General features: G+C 38.2%; 1 protein-coding gene across 1 annotated transcript; it reads left to right on the plus strand.

Moving 5' to 3' along the window:
• The first annotated feature begins 2,958 nt into the window (after positions 1-2,958).
• On the plus strand, positions 2,959-6,956 carry LOC144512351 (E3 ubiquitin-protein ligase TRIM21-like). Its single transcript, XM_078243049.1, has 2 exons — positions 2,959-3,067; positions 4,629-6,956. The coding sequence occupies exon 2, from the start codon at positions 4,644-4,646 to the stop codon at positions 6,255-6,257; it is 1,614 nt and encodes a 537-aa protein (XP_078099175.1). The 5' UTR covers positions 2,959-3,067; positions 4,629-4,643; the 3' UTR covers positions 6,258-6,956.
• Positions 6,957-13,800: the final 6,844 nt, after the last annotated feature.

A 13,800-nucleotide genomic window follows, 5' to 3' on the forward strand; every position in this document is an offset into this window, starting at 1 on the left:
ATCGAAATTAACGTGTTATTTTGACAGCCCTAGTTAAAACACAAAAACACAGGCATACCACGCAAACAAGACATTCCCTGCACGATTCATTCTTAAATTCAGTGGCATTAAGTTCAATTATGGCTCTTGAATAAAAACTGTTTATAGACTGGTTAAGACATTTATAGGTTCATAGGTTGTAAAGAACACTCATTATCCCCCCTTGCACATGTAACTAAAATTTACTCAAATACTGCACTTGTACTTTTGAGTCTTTTCGTACTTCTTTATACTTCTACTTTACTACCTTTCAGAGGGAAATATTGTACTTTTTACTCATTTATCTGACAATTTTAGTTACTATCCAGATCAATATTTTTTGTACACAAAAGATACGAGGAGTTTATAAAATAGGATGTTTTGTTATAAACTAAAGTAAGTACAGCATTATAGTTGATGAATCAACTATAATTCTTTCAGCTGTACTGTACTGACAGAAAATGAATTGGAAACAATTTTAATGACTTAAGTTATGTTTCATGTAAAAAACATTTCATGGATCCAGAATTGCAGAATTTTTTTTAAACTGATTTGAAAAAACAGAAGCCTGGACTGTGTTCAGTGCAAACTAAACAACACAGAGCGTACAGCAGAAAAAGATCTGAGCAGCAAAGACAGCCTGAAGCTGCTGGCAGCTGCAAAAACGCCACTCACCATCAGAGGGAAGATTGTGTAAATCTGCTGTTTAAACAGACTTTGGCTTCATGCAACATTAATGTGGAGAGCTGCTGACATTACAGAGAGCCGTCGAGCTGTCTGTCTGACTGACTGGCTGCTTGTGTGGTGGACTCACTCATGTGGCTAACTTACTGCTGTCATATCTGCAGAGGTAGGTATTAAAGGTGCTCTAAGCGATGTCGGGTGACGTCACTTCTTGTTGACGTTCAAATTATTGTCAAACAAAACGGAGGCTAGCTCGCCCCTCCCTGCTCCTCATCCCGTGCCGTCCCCTCCCTTCCGAGCACTAACCCAAATCCTTCTTGTCGGTTATTGGCTGGAAGACTGTTTGTTATGTTTGGTGGTGCAGGTTGGCGCAGTTTGTTTTTGTTGCCGTTTGTGGAGCCTGGGCTGTCTACAGAGACCGCGTTTTTTTACAGTGTGTTCAGGGGACAGGCAGCTAGCGGATAGTGAGATGTTTGCTGTATGTGACAATGTTGTAGCCTAAAAAACACGTGACATCGCTTAGAGCACCTTTAAATTCATACGCATTATGGTATTAAAGGGTAATTTCTGTATTTCTTTTTTTTTAACCTGGATGCTATTTTCCCATACATTGGTATCTAAGTGACTAATGTGAAAAAAAATCTTTGAAATTAGGGTGACTGGCAGCCACGAGGCTGCAATGTAATCCTACAGGCCAAAAGTGTATTGTCAGTTTGTGTCTACTAAGGCTATGTTCACACTTGGCGTCTTTTTGTAAGCTGCCAGCATCTGTTTTACATTATAATCCTTTGGAGTAAACCGTGTTTTCAAAAAAAGTCCTGAGTGCTTTTCTAAACGCAGTTTACGTGTTCTAACACGCACACACATTAAGTAGTGGCAGTCCCACCTCACTAAATCCTCTTTCCTGCCCACCTGACGTTACCACAGCTGCCTGTGCAGAGCAGTCTGAATTCCCTCCTCCCAAGATCGTCCCATATTTGTCCTCGTTTTTTTGTGAGAAAACAAGGAAATTCAATTATAAAAAAGGTAAAAAATAGAAACAAGATTTTTGATCATTATTGGTGCTTATTTCTTAGAACTTAATCAGAACAGTTGAAAGTGCTTGAAATAACAATTGTGTAACAATTGTGTAACTTTGTGTTGGAATAGCAGGCGCAGAAAGACAACATTCCCACACACAGACACAAGTTTGTCCACATATAGACGCACAGACACACACACAGAAACACACACACACACACACAGCAGGCCCAGTTAGGAGGAGGACACAGTTAAGTTTCATAGCACCTACAATTATTACACTCGGGTCCAGTAGACCCGAACACCTCATATGTAATAGTTATGTGTAGGGGGGGGTGTACCGTCATTGAAAATAAGTTATTTGTTATGTTCTTCACAGAAAATGAGCTAAGGCCAATGAGTTTGAGTTAGAAGAAATAATAAATAGCATCATTTTTCTTTTAGCAAACGGGTGCCACAGACCCAAACACCATACAAGGGTTAAATAGATTTATTAAATATCCATTTTTATAATTCATGGATAGACCTATTTAATTGTTAGGAAAACTAAATAAAAATGTAGAGTGTGCTCAAATGCAGGCTGTGCGCTATACATCCAGAGTACTTTATCCATGTGATATTTCGTGTTACCATCGGAGTTCACTAAAACGCAGTCTACAAAACCTTAGGAGCATCACGCACGATCACACGCATGGTCAAAAGGTTGCGGAAAACTGGGCACATTTTTACGTGTGGAAATTCTTTATAAATCCTGACTTTTGCGAGGAATGTTGAGACGGCAAATTTCACCCTGCTTCACGCAACTTTTTCTTGCGGAACAGGTTTTATAAATGAGGGCCCTGGTTGCATCTCTCGCATGATGTTTTATTTTCATGTAGATGTAACAATCCTCAAAGTAAAGCTTAAGCACTTGGATTTGTCGTTCCAAAACCTCATAATATATTGCTTAGTATTAAATCCAATATTTACACTGTTTTATGGCAGTTCATTTGATGCATTTTCACTTTAAAGTGATCTAAAATACTGGTTACCCTTTCTTTTTCTCTCATGTAGGGTCATTTAGTATATTCAGAGAAAGGGAGAATCCCTGCATTCTGTTTTTGAGATTCTGAGATAATTATATTACTTAAACTGTGTTTTACGATGTTGTCATTCAAGCCGCCCACTTAGTGCCAACAGAAAGAGCTATAGTATTTGAGTAAGCATTAACTGTGTGTTTATGCCTCTGGAAAATAAGTGGCAGAAACTGGTTTCTCAGTTGGAGTTCGTCTCCAGAGAGCAGTGCAGCACTCAGACTGATGGCAGAGCTGCAGGACGGATCACTCTCTGGCTTTAGTATACACAGGTCAGTACAGTTATTTATTTGTTGCTGTGTGTGAAGTGGTACTAAAATGTATATGTAGAGACTAAAATGCTCACCATTGTAGGTTTGAAAGCTGGCTGTTGGCTGTTTAGTGACGATAGTATCTGAGGATTGTCCACTGAAGAAGTGGCTTATGTTGCATTACAGGTTTGCGTTGAATAAACACATCATGTTGTAACAGTGTGTTTTGTGTATATGCCAGCTAACTTTATTTTCTTAAGTGGTAAAGTCTCAAAAGGGGAAACGGGATGTTTCATTTGTCGACAATGACAGGAGGGCGGGGGTATGGATTTTACTACCTTCTTATAATGTCATTTAAAATGCAGTTATTGTGTTAGATTAGCCTTGTCACTGTTATTGAATTGTTTTCAGCCCAGAAGAAAGCAGTAATGTTTCATGTACATTCATTTTCGTTTAGATATGTTGATAATCAGGGCTGGACTGCGACCAAAAAGTAGTCCTCTTAAAATATGCGTGCATTCTATATGAGTTGCCTAGTGTTCTGTGTTCATGTGATCGTTTTGGATCCTTCAAGAGGCCCTTAATGACCAATCATGAAACGGAAAAATGGGGAAAAAACACAATTCAGTGATTGTGAGATCGAGGGGCTCCTAACAGAGGTAGAACATCGAAACAAAATCCTGTTTGGAGGCCTTAACCCTTGTGTGGTGTTCATATTTTTGTTACACACCCAATGTACCCCGGATCTGGTGGACCCACCCACATTATTAGGCTTTTAAATCAATACAGCCATAACAATTTATGTAAAAATACTTAACAGATCAATTACCAATGATATATACATCATTTATGGTTCATATTTGCCATTTACCCCTGTGAGATTACATTTATGATCATTTGATCATTTTTGTTTTTTGTGAGAAAACAAGGAAATTCAATTATATAAAATAGAAACAAGATTTTTGATCATTATTGGTGCTTATTTCTTAGAACTTAATCAGAACAGTTGAAAGTGCTTGAAATAACAATTGTGTAACAATTGTGTAACTTTGTGTTGGAATAGCAGGCGCAGAAAGACAACATTCCCACACACAGACACAAGTTTGTCCACATATAGACGCACAGACACACACACATACACACACACACACACACACACAGCAGGCCCAGTTAGGAGGAGGACACAGTTAAGTTTCATAGCACCTACAATTATTACACTCGGGTCCAGTAGACCCGAACACCTCATATGTAATAGTTATGTGTAGGGGGGGGTGTACCGTCATTGAAAATAAGTTATTTGTTATGTTCTTCACAGAAAATGAGCTAAGGCCAATGAGTTTGAGTTAGAAGAAATAATAAATAGCATCATTTTTCTTTTAGCAAACGGGTGCCACAGACCCAAACACCATACAAGGGTTAAATAGATTTATTAAATATCCATTTTTATAATTCATGGATAGACCTATTTGATTGTTACAAAAACTAAATAAAAATGTAGAGTGTGCTCACATGCAGGCTGTGCGCTATACATCCAGAGTACTTTATCCATGTGATGTAATGACCTATTGCGTTACACTTTCAGCTGCAGGGTATCAACATGTTGGCTCTGACTGAGGAGCAGCTTCTGTGCTGCATCTGCCTGGATGTCTACACTGATCCAGTCACGTTACCATGTGGACACAACTTCTGCAAAAACTGCATCACGGAGCACCTGAATTTTAATTCCCAGCGCCAGTGTCCCATGTGTAAAAGTTGTGTTAATAGAAAATGTAAGCTTTGTGTCAATACTTTAATATCTGAGATGACTGCTCAGTTCAGACAGTCAGCTGGAAGGACAGCCACCAACAGCTCAGAGCAACAAGTTGACGTTTCCTGTGAAGTTCCTACTGAAACTAAACGGACAGCCCTGAAGTACTGCTTGTTGTTAGCATCAGGCCTTGCATGTGTGATCATTATCTACTTTACAATTAACCTAACGCTTCATCAAACAGTGTCCAGCATGAAAAATCCTCCGCTGTTTGAGAGCAGCATGTGTCCTCAGCATGGCAAACCTCTGGAGCTCTACTGCAAGAATGAACAAGTGTCCATATGTCGGTCCTGTGCTCACTCAAGTCACAGATTTCATGACATTGTTCCTCTAAAAGAAGAATATGAAATAAAGAAGATGGAGCTTTTGAAAACAGAGGCTACAATTGAGCAGAAGATCCTGGAGAGACAACTGAAAAATCGGGAGATCAAACATTGGGCATGGGTTAGCAAGGAAGCTGCCAACAGAGAGATTGCTTGTGGTGTTCAGCTCTTCACTACTTTGATACAGTCTTTGGAAAGAACCCAGGCAGAGCTCATCGGGATGATTGACGCAAAGCACAAAACGACTGAGACACAGGCCAAAGGTTTCGCCCAAGAGCTGGAGCAGGAAATCTCTGCGCTGATGAGGAGGCGGGCCGAGGTGGAGCGGCTCTTACACTCAAAAGACCAGCTCCATTTCCTCCAGAACTTCCCATCCATGAACGCTGCTCCACTCACCAGAGACTTGACAGAGGTTTGTCCAGCTTCGAATGGAGGAATCCTGAGGACAGCTCTGGTAACAGCTGTAGATCAGCTGACAGAGATAATCAGAAATGAGATGGAGAAGCTGCAAGAAGCTGAACTGAAAAGCCTCCAGCTGAATGCCCTAGATGTGACTCTGGATCCTGATACAGCACATTCATATCTCATCTTGTCTGATGATGGGAAACAAGTACACTATGATGATGCGAGGGAGAAGCTCCCAGACAACTCAAAACTATTTGAATTTGGACCTTTTGTCTTGGGAAAGCAGAGTATCTCTTGTGGAAGATTCTACTATGATGTTCAAGTTAAAGGAAAGACTGAATGGATTTTAGGAGTGGTCAAAGAGTCCCTCAACAGGAAAGAAGTTCAACCAGACCCTGAAAATGGCATTTGGGTTCTATTTCATAGACATGGAGATCAGTACTTTGCACTTGCTAAAAGGTCTGGCCCTCTCTCTGTGAATGGTCAGCCTGAGAAGGTCAGAGTGTTTGTAGATTATGAGGAGGGTCTGGTCTCTTTTTATGACGTAGATGCTGCAGCTCTTATCTACTCCTTTACGGGCTGCTCCTTCACCGAGAGACTTTACCCATTCTTCAGTCCTTTTCCTAGTAAAGATGGTGGAAACTCTGCCCCTCTGATTATCTCTCCTGTCCATTAATTACATATTAAGTCAGACAAATCATTGCCTTTGCAACAACCTGCTATGTTTTATTCTTACAGCTGAACACATTTGTTGTTGGGTGGTTACAGTAGTGTCACTGGGTTGTCGTAGATAGTAGGCAACTACATAAAAGTGTATTTTATGGTGTTAGTTGTTGCAATGTGTTTGCAAGGGGTTTTTCAATGGTTGTTAAGGTGTCACTAATTGATTGCTACATGTAGCTGTTGCTAGATTGCTCCTGATGCTAGAATGTTGCTATGAGTTTTGGAAAGTGTTGGTTCTTACAAAAGCGCATTGTATTTCCTGAAGTAAAAAAAAGCATGTTTAACATTGGGTATTCAAACAAAACTACGTGGTTAGGTTTAGGCAACAAAATCTCTTGATTAGGGTTTAAATAAGTAACCTAAAGGATTATTAGGAACACCTGTTAAATTTCTCATTAATGCAATTATCTAATTAACCAATTACATGGCAGCTGCTTCAGTGAATTTAGGGGTGTGGTCCATGTCTAGACAATCTCCTGTGTATATGTATATGTATGTATATGTTGGTTATTTTGTATTGTGTATTGTTTGGTGTATATTATCTTTTTTATTATATATATTTTTTAATTTTTTTTTTAGCTTGTTAAGCACTTTGGTCAACTATGGATGGTTTTTAAACGTGCTATATAAATAAAATTGAACTGAACTGATATTTATACTTAAACAAGTCTGAGGTTTGTAACGTAACTAAAGTGATCTACAGGACACAAACAGAACACAAACCGCTGTCTCCTGGGTAAAGTTGTGTTGTTTGACACATCCACCACCCCAACCTCCTACGTGGCCTTTGTCGCTCTTACTTCTGAAGTATATGTTTACAGTTTAAAGCCTGGTGTGTTACATACAGACTCTACATAGAGGGGTGCCTTGTGCGTCGGTATCAAACGCTGAGGGCCGTGACAAAACGTCTGCATTTTTGACGCCCTGGGATTGAGAATGGGCTGAACGACGAGAAAACATCTGGTAAAATGAGATCTGGTAATTACAAGGTATCTTTACTGTAAGATAAGACAAGATAAGGCATCTCATTACATTTTTATTTTGTAAACAAAATGTGTCTGTAGGTTCTAGTCATAGAAATAGATAGAAATGCCATTTCCATTCAAATCAATGTAGCAGAATGGTCAGAGCGGCAGCCATTTTTAAGTGTACCATTGCCATGGTTTAGTATAAAATTCTCTATAAACAGACTTCCGGTAAGTCGCAGAGGTGAGGTTTTTCAGTAACGGACAAACGAGCAGTGGAGTAGTAATGTTACAAGCAGAGAGTCTAAATAAGTCAAATTTAACATTGTAATGCTTCATCCACACAAAGCACTTTGCTATCTCCAGATGAGTGACAGCTTTGTCCGCCTCGTTTTCTGTGGACGATGTGGCGAGGGGGTATTGCGGAGTTAGCAGGCTAACGTTAGCCAGCTAACAAGTCGTCTACCGGCTGGCTGGCTAATTCCTCTGTGCTTTAATGCTGTATTGGTTCCAGCAGCTTTGGAGAACTTCTCCCTTGACCTGTGTCGGGCCCATAATACATCCACGGTCGGGCCGCTCTCCTCCCAGCCATGGATGTATTAAGCTCCCAGTGAGTTGCGACACAGTTTACATCCCCCACGCATGTTGTCACCATGACAACTGACAACAATCGGCATTTTGTCATGTACTCATCGAATGACCACGGCAAACCGTTCAATGACCCTTCTATTTATTTTATTTCTATGGTTCTAGTGTTTTGGCTGTTTGCTATACGATAACTATTGTGACTCACAATAACTAGAATGCATTGGTCAGGAAACCTGAGGCACTGGGTGGTACTGACTGAGCAGGCGTTGGTCGACAAGGTGTGGACCCAAAGGACACAACATGATAAGCAGGGGTACGTCCCAGGTTCTTAATCTGCATCCACGTTTACTTCACTTGCTTCCCTTCTTCGCGTGTTCGTCAGTCCCAACCGAGGAAGCATTGGAGAGATCATGCAAGGAGAGAGGAAACGAGGCACTGTGTTTTTAGAGGGATGAGACGTCCATTCCTCTGAAGCGTCACGTGACTTTGTCAACTTTATGGACAGAGTTAGCAACGGCTTTCAGTTGCACGGCTTCCAGGAAGGCTGATCCTCGGAGCAGGAATAAGAGCCTTTGAGGTGGCCTTCACGAAGGAGGGCCAGAACGACTTTTGGTTCAAAGGAGGAGCGAGGAGATATCAAATAAGAGACTTGGAAAGTAGCCCAGGTGAGGTCTAATGGCTCTTCAAAATGTGAATTAATGATATGCCTGATTTCAACTAAAGCTGGGTAATTTCAGTGCTGTGATTTCTGAGAGATCTGATGTCTTGGGAGATCAACCAGCACTGAGACACATAGTCAAGACCCAACGTCCCGGTTTGTCAGGAATAATCCCAGTTTCAAGCTGGGGGTCCCGAGTCCCGATAAATATCTTCCAATATATACACTATATAAAAATATAATATGTATAAATACAATATAAGACAAAAATGCCCCAGTTTGTAACATTCACTACCAAAATGTCCCAGTTTCAACACAATTGAAATAATAATCATAATTTTATACTTGTTTTTAGCGCTTACGTATACGTGTTTTATGTTCTGTCCCACTTAATATTACCTAACCCGATGTAAAAACATAAACAATGCACCAAATGTAGGAATTCAACACTGATTTGTCGTTGGTAAGGCTGTTGCTAGCCTATGAGTAGGCAAGCGCCGTACTCTTTCCGACAGGACCTGTCATTATGCTCACGGTTAGCTATCGTGCCGAAAAAAAAAAAGTTTTCTAAAGAGATGCAACAAAAATGCTGCGTTCATGGTGTTGACGCTCGGTAGGTGTGCTAAGCGTTAAAATAATTGTCCCTCATCCTGATGAAAACGCCTATTTTGCATGTGGGCGTGCATTAATACTAAGGGAAATATGGTCACCCTAGAGTTGTATCCATCCTCTAAATTAAAGTGCCCATATTATGAAAAAATCACTGGGATTTGGGGTGTTGTTTTGTGTCTCTGGTGCTTCCACGCGCATACAAACTTTGAAAAAAAAACATCCATGCTGTTTTGAGTGAGTTACGGGTTTCTGAATGTGTCCTGCCTTCAGTCTCCGGGTGAGCTGTTCAAAATCTGCACGGCTTTCTACGTCACTAGCCGAAACGAGGGTGCTAGGGGGCTAACCGTTAGCATGCTGGCCCTAGCATGCTAGCTCATTCTCAATGGCAAAACACTGCTAACACACACAAATTCACCCTAATCTACAAAATAAATTATATAGAACTACTTACATGTCCCTGTTCTGCAGGTATTCCACGCAAAGTTGGAAGTGTGCCCTCGTTTAGAAGAAGTCTCCCGGCTAATCCTGCCTTGTATGGGCCGAAGTTGGAGAAACAGCTAGCAAGCTCATGTAATCCTTACCTAGCTACTGCGCATGTGCGACTGACAACAAAGATGTTACAGAAGTTGAGAGGTCTCACTCTGTAGCTAAAACAGAGAGCTCAACACACAGGGTGAAAAGAGGAGCTGCAGCAATGGGCAGTACAACAAAAATATGTTGTTGTTTTTTTTAATTAAACCATGTAAACCTATTCTGATACAATCTCAAATTACAATTATGAACCTGAGAATGAGCATAATATGGCCACTTTAACTCTCTGCAAAAAGACAAATGAGCATATTTCCCCAAATGGCCTAAAATGCCTACAATCCCTTTCATGGTCATAAAACCTCCTTAAGGACCACTGGACCCTCTCAAAGTCCAACTGAGACAGATAATCTCCATGTATTTCACGTCTGTCTCTCTCTCTCTTTCTTTTTCTTTGTTTTCAGGTAAATTAAAGTTTTGTTCTATACTCTTTGGTTTCAGAGACAGATAATAGAAGGTAACACATAAATCACCATCATCGTGTTTTACTAAATGAGGTTTCAATTACACCGAAAGAGACGAGTGTATTAGTGATGTACCTGTCGCTCATCCCTCCTGCTTCATTAACTTCCTGTTTCTGAACCTCGTCTCTCATCTCCTTGACCATGTCTGTTTAAATGAGCTGTCAATCAGGCAGCTGGGCCCCCCAAGCCACAATTACTCCGACATTATTACCTCAACGTACAAGACGGAGGAGTAAAAACAGTTTCAATTCTGTCGGTTCACTTTCATGCAAGCATAAGCAGAAAAGCAGAAAACTACACCTGACACTCAGTAGAGGAAATGCCAGAATATTCATTTCATCTTTGATTCAACTGAAAAAGAAGAATAAGATAACAAGCTGCTTATATTTACTGTTCCTTCTTATATCCCAATATGTTTTCACTGATACAGAGCGTGCACTGTTTTGACAGTTAGTAAATGAATGTTTATACGAAAAGATCAAACCACATTTGCACCAACAGACATCAAACTGTGACTTTGCGACTGTGAATACTATGGCCAGTTTCAAATTGGAAGTTTTTGTTTTCGAAACGTCTCCTGAGCCTTCTCATGAATGCCATTTGTTTTGATTTTCAAAATGTTCCAGCTCCTTGAGGACAACTAAAACCACAAGGATTACAACCGCCTCAAGGACCCCTACAACTTATTCAAGGCCCCTTAATCTTCCTCGGAGTCCCTACAACCTCCTAACGACAAAAATGCCGTCAAGCACTGCTACAATCTCCTCAAATATATATATTTCTACAACCATCTCAAGACTACAATATTCACAATGACCCCCAAAACCTTCTCAAGGACTCCCACAACTTGTCCAAGGACCCTTACAACCTCTTCAAGGACCCCTATCGCCTACTGAAGGACCACTACAACCCCTTTAATGAGGCCTACAAGCTCCTCAAGGGCCCCTAACAACATCCTATAGGACGACTGGACCCTCGTAGGGACCATTGAATCTTTTTAAGTATCCATACATTGTACTCAAAGACCACCAGAACCTCTTCAAGGACCACTACTTATTTTCTCATCTAAAAATGTATACTTGTAGCTTGTTGTGCTTTTTTTTTATTGTGTTTAACCGGTTTTCTTTCCTTTTATTTTATGAATACATGTGTATGTGTGTGTGTATATATATATATATATATATATATATATATATATATATATATATATATATATATACACACATACAACTGAGCAGCCATCTCAGATATGAAATATATATACAGTATATATATATATATTATACACGTGTTTGTGTGTGTGTGTGTGTGTATATATATATATACATATATTATGGCATGCCGTTAAGGAATTTATTATATAAGCTAATATAATAATAATATATATATATATATATATATATGTAAAGTTTGAATATTTTGAATGAACCTTGAATATATTGAATGAAAGTCTGAATATTTTTGAATGAACCTTGAATATATACTGTATATAAATGAAAGTCTGAATATATTGAATGGAAATCAGAATATATTGAATGGAAGTCTGAATATATTGAATGAATGTCTGAATATATTGAATGAAAGTTGAAATGGAAACTGGCTGAATGCATGTACGGGCCAAAACACTGGTTACGGTAACCATATCCAGTACCGTTCTCCCCAATGAAGAAGTTTATTCACTTTTTCATCATGTAAGACCGAATGAAAGGACCCTCTCTGGTCAGGCAGGTCCCTTTCATCAGGCTAACGTCAACACGCCTTTCATTCAATATATTCAGACTTTCATTCAATATATTCAAGGTGCATTCAATATATTCAGACTTTCATTCAATATATTCAGACTTTCATTCAATATATTCAAAGTTCATTCAGTATATTCAAGGTTCATTCAATATATTCAGACTTTCATTCAATATATTCAAAGTTCATTCAATATATTCAAGGTTCATTCAATATATTCAGACTTTCATTCAATATATTCAGGTTCATTCAATATATTCAAGGTTCATTCAATATATTCAGACTTTCATTCAATATATTCAGAACGTTTCATTCAATATATATATAGACATTCATTCAATCATATATTCAGACTTTCATTCAATATATTCAAACTTCACATATATATAATAATTTCCTAAACGTTATGCCATAATATGTATACATATATATTTATATACATATATATATACATATACATATATATATATATATATACATCACATATATATATATATATATATATATATATATATATGATACACACACATATAGTATGTATATGTATATATATATATATATATGTGTAGATATTGTACTATATATATATATATACACACACATATACATATATATAGAGATATATACACACACATATATATATGTATATGTATATATATATATAGTATGTGTGTGTGCATATATTTCTGTTTATCTAATATCAAGGGTTTCTATTTGTGTCTCAACTTGTTTCTACTTGAATTGTGTTGTATTTCCACTATACCTATGTACATATGTGTTTTATGCTTTTTTGCTATACATGTGCTTTTGTCTTTGTGAAGCACTTTGGTGCAAACTTTTTTGCTTTTAAAGTGATATATAAATGAAATAAACTTAAACTTTTGTTATGAACCTGTGATGAATAAGATAATTCTGGCACATAAAGTAGGCCTTTCCATAGATAAAAAAAAAAAAAAGTTCCCCACATGATGAAATGAAAATAGTACTTGTAGTTTGAAGCTGCAGCCAGCAGATGGCACAATAACCCTGGTGTCCTCCTGTCTGAATTCAGCTGTTTTTTCTTCTTCTAAATGATCCTGCTGTCAGAGTAAGACCTCTTCCCTCCATCACAGACTCTTTAGTCCTGTTTAGTCTCGCTAAAGAGCCTCTAAAACTTTGGATCCCTGCAGGGTTAACACCAGAGGATCTGGAGCTAGAACCATAATGATTTGTTTATGTTTAAAGCCAAAAAATGAATGCAAAAAGACATACCTTGCAATGTTATATTTGCATATTTTGCCTTTTATCAGTCTTCTTAACCTTATTTTAATTATGTTCTTCTTAAAATAGCATTTATGTATTCACTTTGATTTATATTACCTGTGTCTTTTTTAAAATACACTGTGTAAATGTGTGTAATGTAATAAATAAGCGCAATAATATAAATACGTGGGATTAAAAGCTAAAAGGAAAAAGGTTACAGCATCTTTCTTTCTTTCTTCGTTTTTGCCACAGTGTCTTTTTCATGCTGCTACTTGGCGGCGCCAAAGTACTTTTAGTTTTTTTAATTCCTTTACTGGTTTTAACTCATAGACTGTTAATATTTACAGACCACAGTCTATGTTTTAATTGTAAGCGCTATATAAACATGAAACTGTATTTATTAAAATGTGCTGAATGGGTCACTGTCACTTGTAGGAGTAAAAGAGCGGAATGTAATGCTCTGTAGACTAGTTTGTCTCAACCTGTCGCCAAACTTCAAATGAGGGACTTTAAATATTTATATATAGATTTCTAATAAAAGTCAGTCCCAGCAGGTTATGTTAATGGTCAAAACACCTCAAAGGTTTTTCTAAATAAATAAGATTATTATTGAATGACAGGTATATTAGTATTATTAGC

Source organism: Sander vitreus, chromosome 23 (genome assembly GCF_031162955.1).
Source record: "Sander vitreus isolate 19-12246 chromosome 23, sanVit1, whole genome shotgun sequence".
Taxonomy (NCBI): domain Eukaryota; kingdom Metazoa; phylum Chordata; class Actinopteri; order Perciformes; family Percidae; genus Sander; species Sander vitreus.

Coding starts and splice junctions, on each gene's coding strand:
- LOC144512351 (XM_078243049.1), top strand. CDS start 4,644: ATGTTGGCTCTGACTGAGGAGCAGCTTCTGTGCTGCATCTGCCTGGAT.